The sequence below is a fragment of the Setaria viridis genome, chromosome 5 (assembly GCF_005286985.2).
Source record: "Setaria viridis chromosome 5, Setaria_viridis_v4.0, whole genome shotgun sequence".
In the NCBI taxonomy this organism is placed as follows: domain Eukaryota; kingdom Viridiplantae; phylum Streptophyta; class Magnoliopsida; order Poales; family Poaceae; genus Setaria; species Setaria viridis.
In genome coordinates, this window is record NC_048267.2 from 36580502 (window position 1) to 36581939 (window position 1438).

Sequence of the window (1438 nt, forward strand, 5' to 3'; positions counted from 1 at the left end):
CCACGTCCGAAACCTATGCGCCTAAGCAAGCCACTAAGCCAAACCCAGCGCGAATCATTAGCGGCGCGCGGGGAGGAGGCGCGGACCCTTAACCTTATAAGACCAGGCGCGGGGATGCTCCTAACCACGCTCACCAAACCCCCCGCGCCATCCCAGTGAACTCACCAACCAAGCAGCACAGACTTGCCGCGGACACCCGCGACACGCCGAGGACTAGCGAGAGGAGCGCAGCGCGCGCGAGCGTCGAGTTTATTTGTCGGAGCAGCCAGCGAGCGGCCATGTCGATGTCGTCGATGAAGGCGAGCGACCCGGGGTCCGCGTGGTTCGGCAGCGGCGCCCGGACCCCGCCGGCGGGGATGGGCGGCGGCCACAACGTGCGGCTCATCACCACGGCCGTCGCGGCGTTCGTGTCCGTGCTCGGCCTCGCCCTCTTCCTCCACCTCTACGTCTGCCACGTCCGCCGCCGGAACCGGCGCCGCGCCGCGGCAGCCGCGGCCGTGCTGCCGACCACGACCGCCGCTGCGGCGAAGTGCGGGCTGGACCCCGCGGCCATAGCGGCGCTGCCGACCGCCGTGTACGGCGGGGAGGCGGGCGGCGAGCCGGGCGCCTGCACCGAGTGCGCCATCTGCCTCGGCAACGTGCAGGAAGGGGAGGTCGTGAGGGCGCTGCCCGCCTGCGGCCACGTGTTCCACGTCCCCTGCGTCGACACGTGGCTCGCGTCAAGCTCGTCGTGCCCGGTCTGCCGCGCCGAGGTGGAGCCGCCGCCGATGGAGGAGGGCGCGGCTCGGCTGGTGCAGGAGAAGCTGCAGGACGCCGTGAAGGAGGAGGCGGGCAGCTGCAGCTCGACGCCGGAGCGCGGGATCAGTGCCTGCGCGTCGCTGATGAAGATGCTGAGCAGGGAGAGGCCGGCGCCGCGGAGGCCACAGAGCGCCGTCCATGCCGACGACGGGGAGCTAGACGACTTGGAACGTCAGCTGCAGGCAGTGAATAATTAATCTATTTATTCTTTTTAATTTGGTAATTTTCCTCATCATTTGTACATCCCGCACTTGCGTGAGTGGAGAAGTACTAAGAGAAGTGTGTGAGCTCCTCATTTTTTTAATGGATGTATGGGCTCATTTGGAAAGAAGTGATATGGTTCCAATCTACAGTTTATTTTGTTCAAGTGTGAACAAAATCCTAAATTTTCCGGTTTATCCACCCTTTAACTCAGGTAATGATGCTTAGCAGCAGTGGATGAAGCTTGCAATTTCCTCTTGTGCCCGTAAACAAGGCGAGTGGATAAAGCTAAGCTAAAAGTTTTACCAGCAAAGTGGTTCCCACTAGGCATATGTGTCTTAAAGATGACATTGATATGTGGCAACATGGAGTGACGCCTATACGTAGATCCTAAAATATATAGGAATTAATTAAGATGTGTCTAGAACATATGAAAACA

General features: G+C 60.2%; 1 protein-coding gene across 1 annotated transcript; it reads left to right on the forward strand.

Moving 5' to 3' along the window:
- Nucleotides 1-57: 57 nt before the first annotated feature.
- LOC117855061 (RING-H2 finger protein ATL39) lies at nucleotides 58-1150 on the forward strand. Its single transcript, XM_034737337.2, has one exon. The coding sequence runs from the start codon at nucleotides 279-281 to the stop codon at nucleotides 993-995; it is 717 nt and encodes a 238-aa protein (XP_034593228.1). The 5' UTR covers nucleotides 58-278; the 3' UTR covers nucleotides 996-1150.
- The last annotated feature ends 288 nt before the right edge of the window (nucleotides 1151-1438 follow it).

Coding starts and splice junctions, on each gene's coding strand:
- LOC117855061 (XM_034737337.2), top strand. CDS start 279: ATGTCGATGTCGTCGATGAAGGCGAGCGACCCGGGGTCCGCGTGGTTC.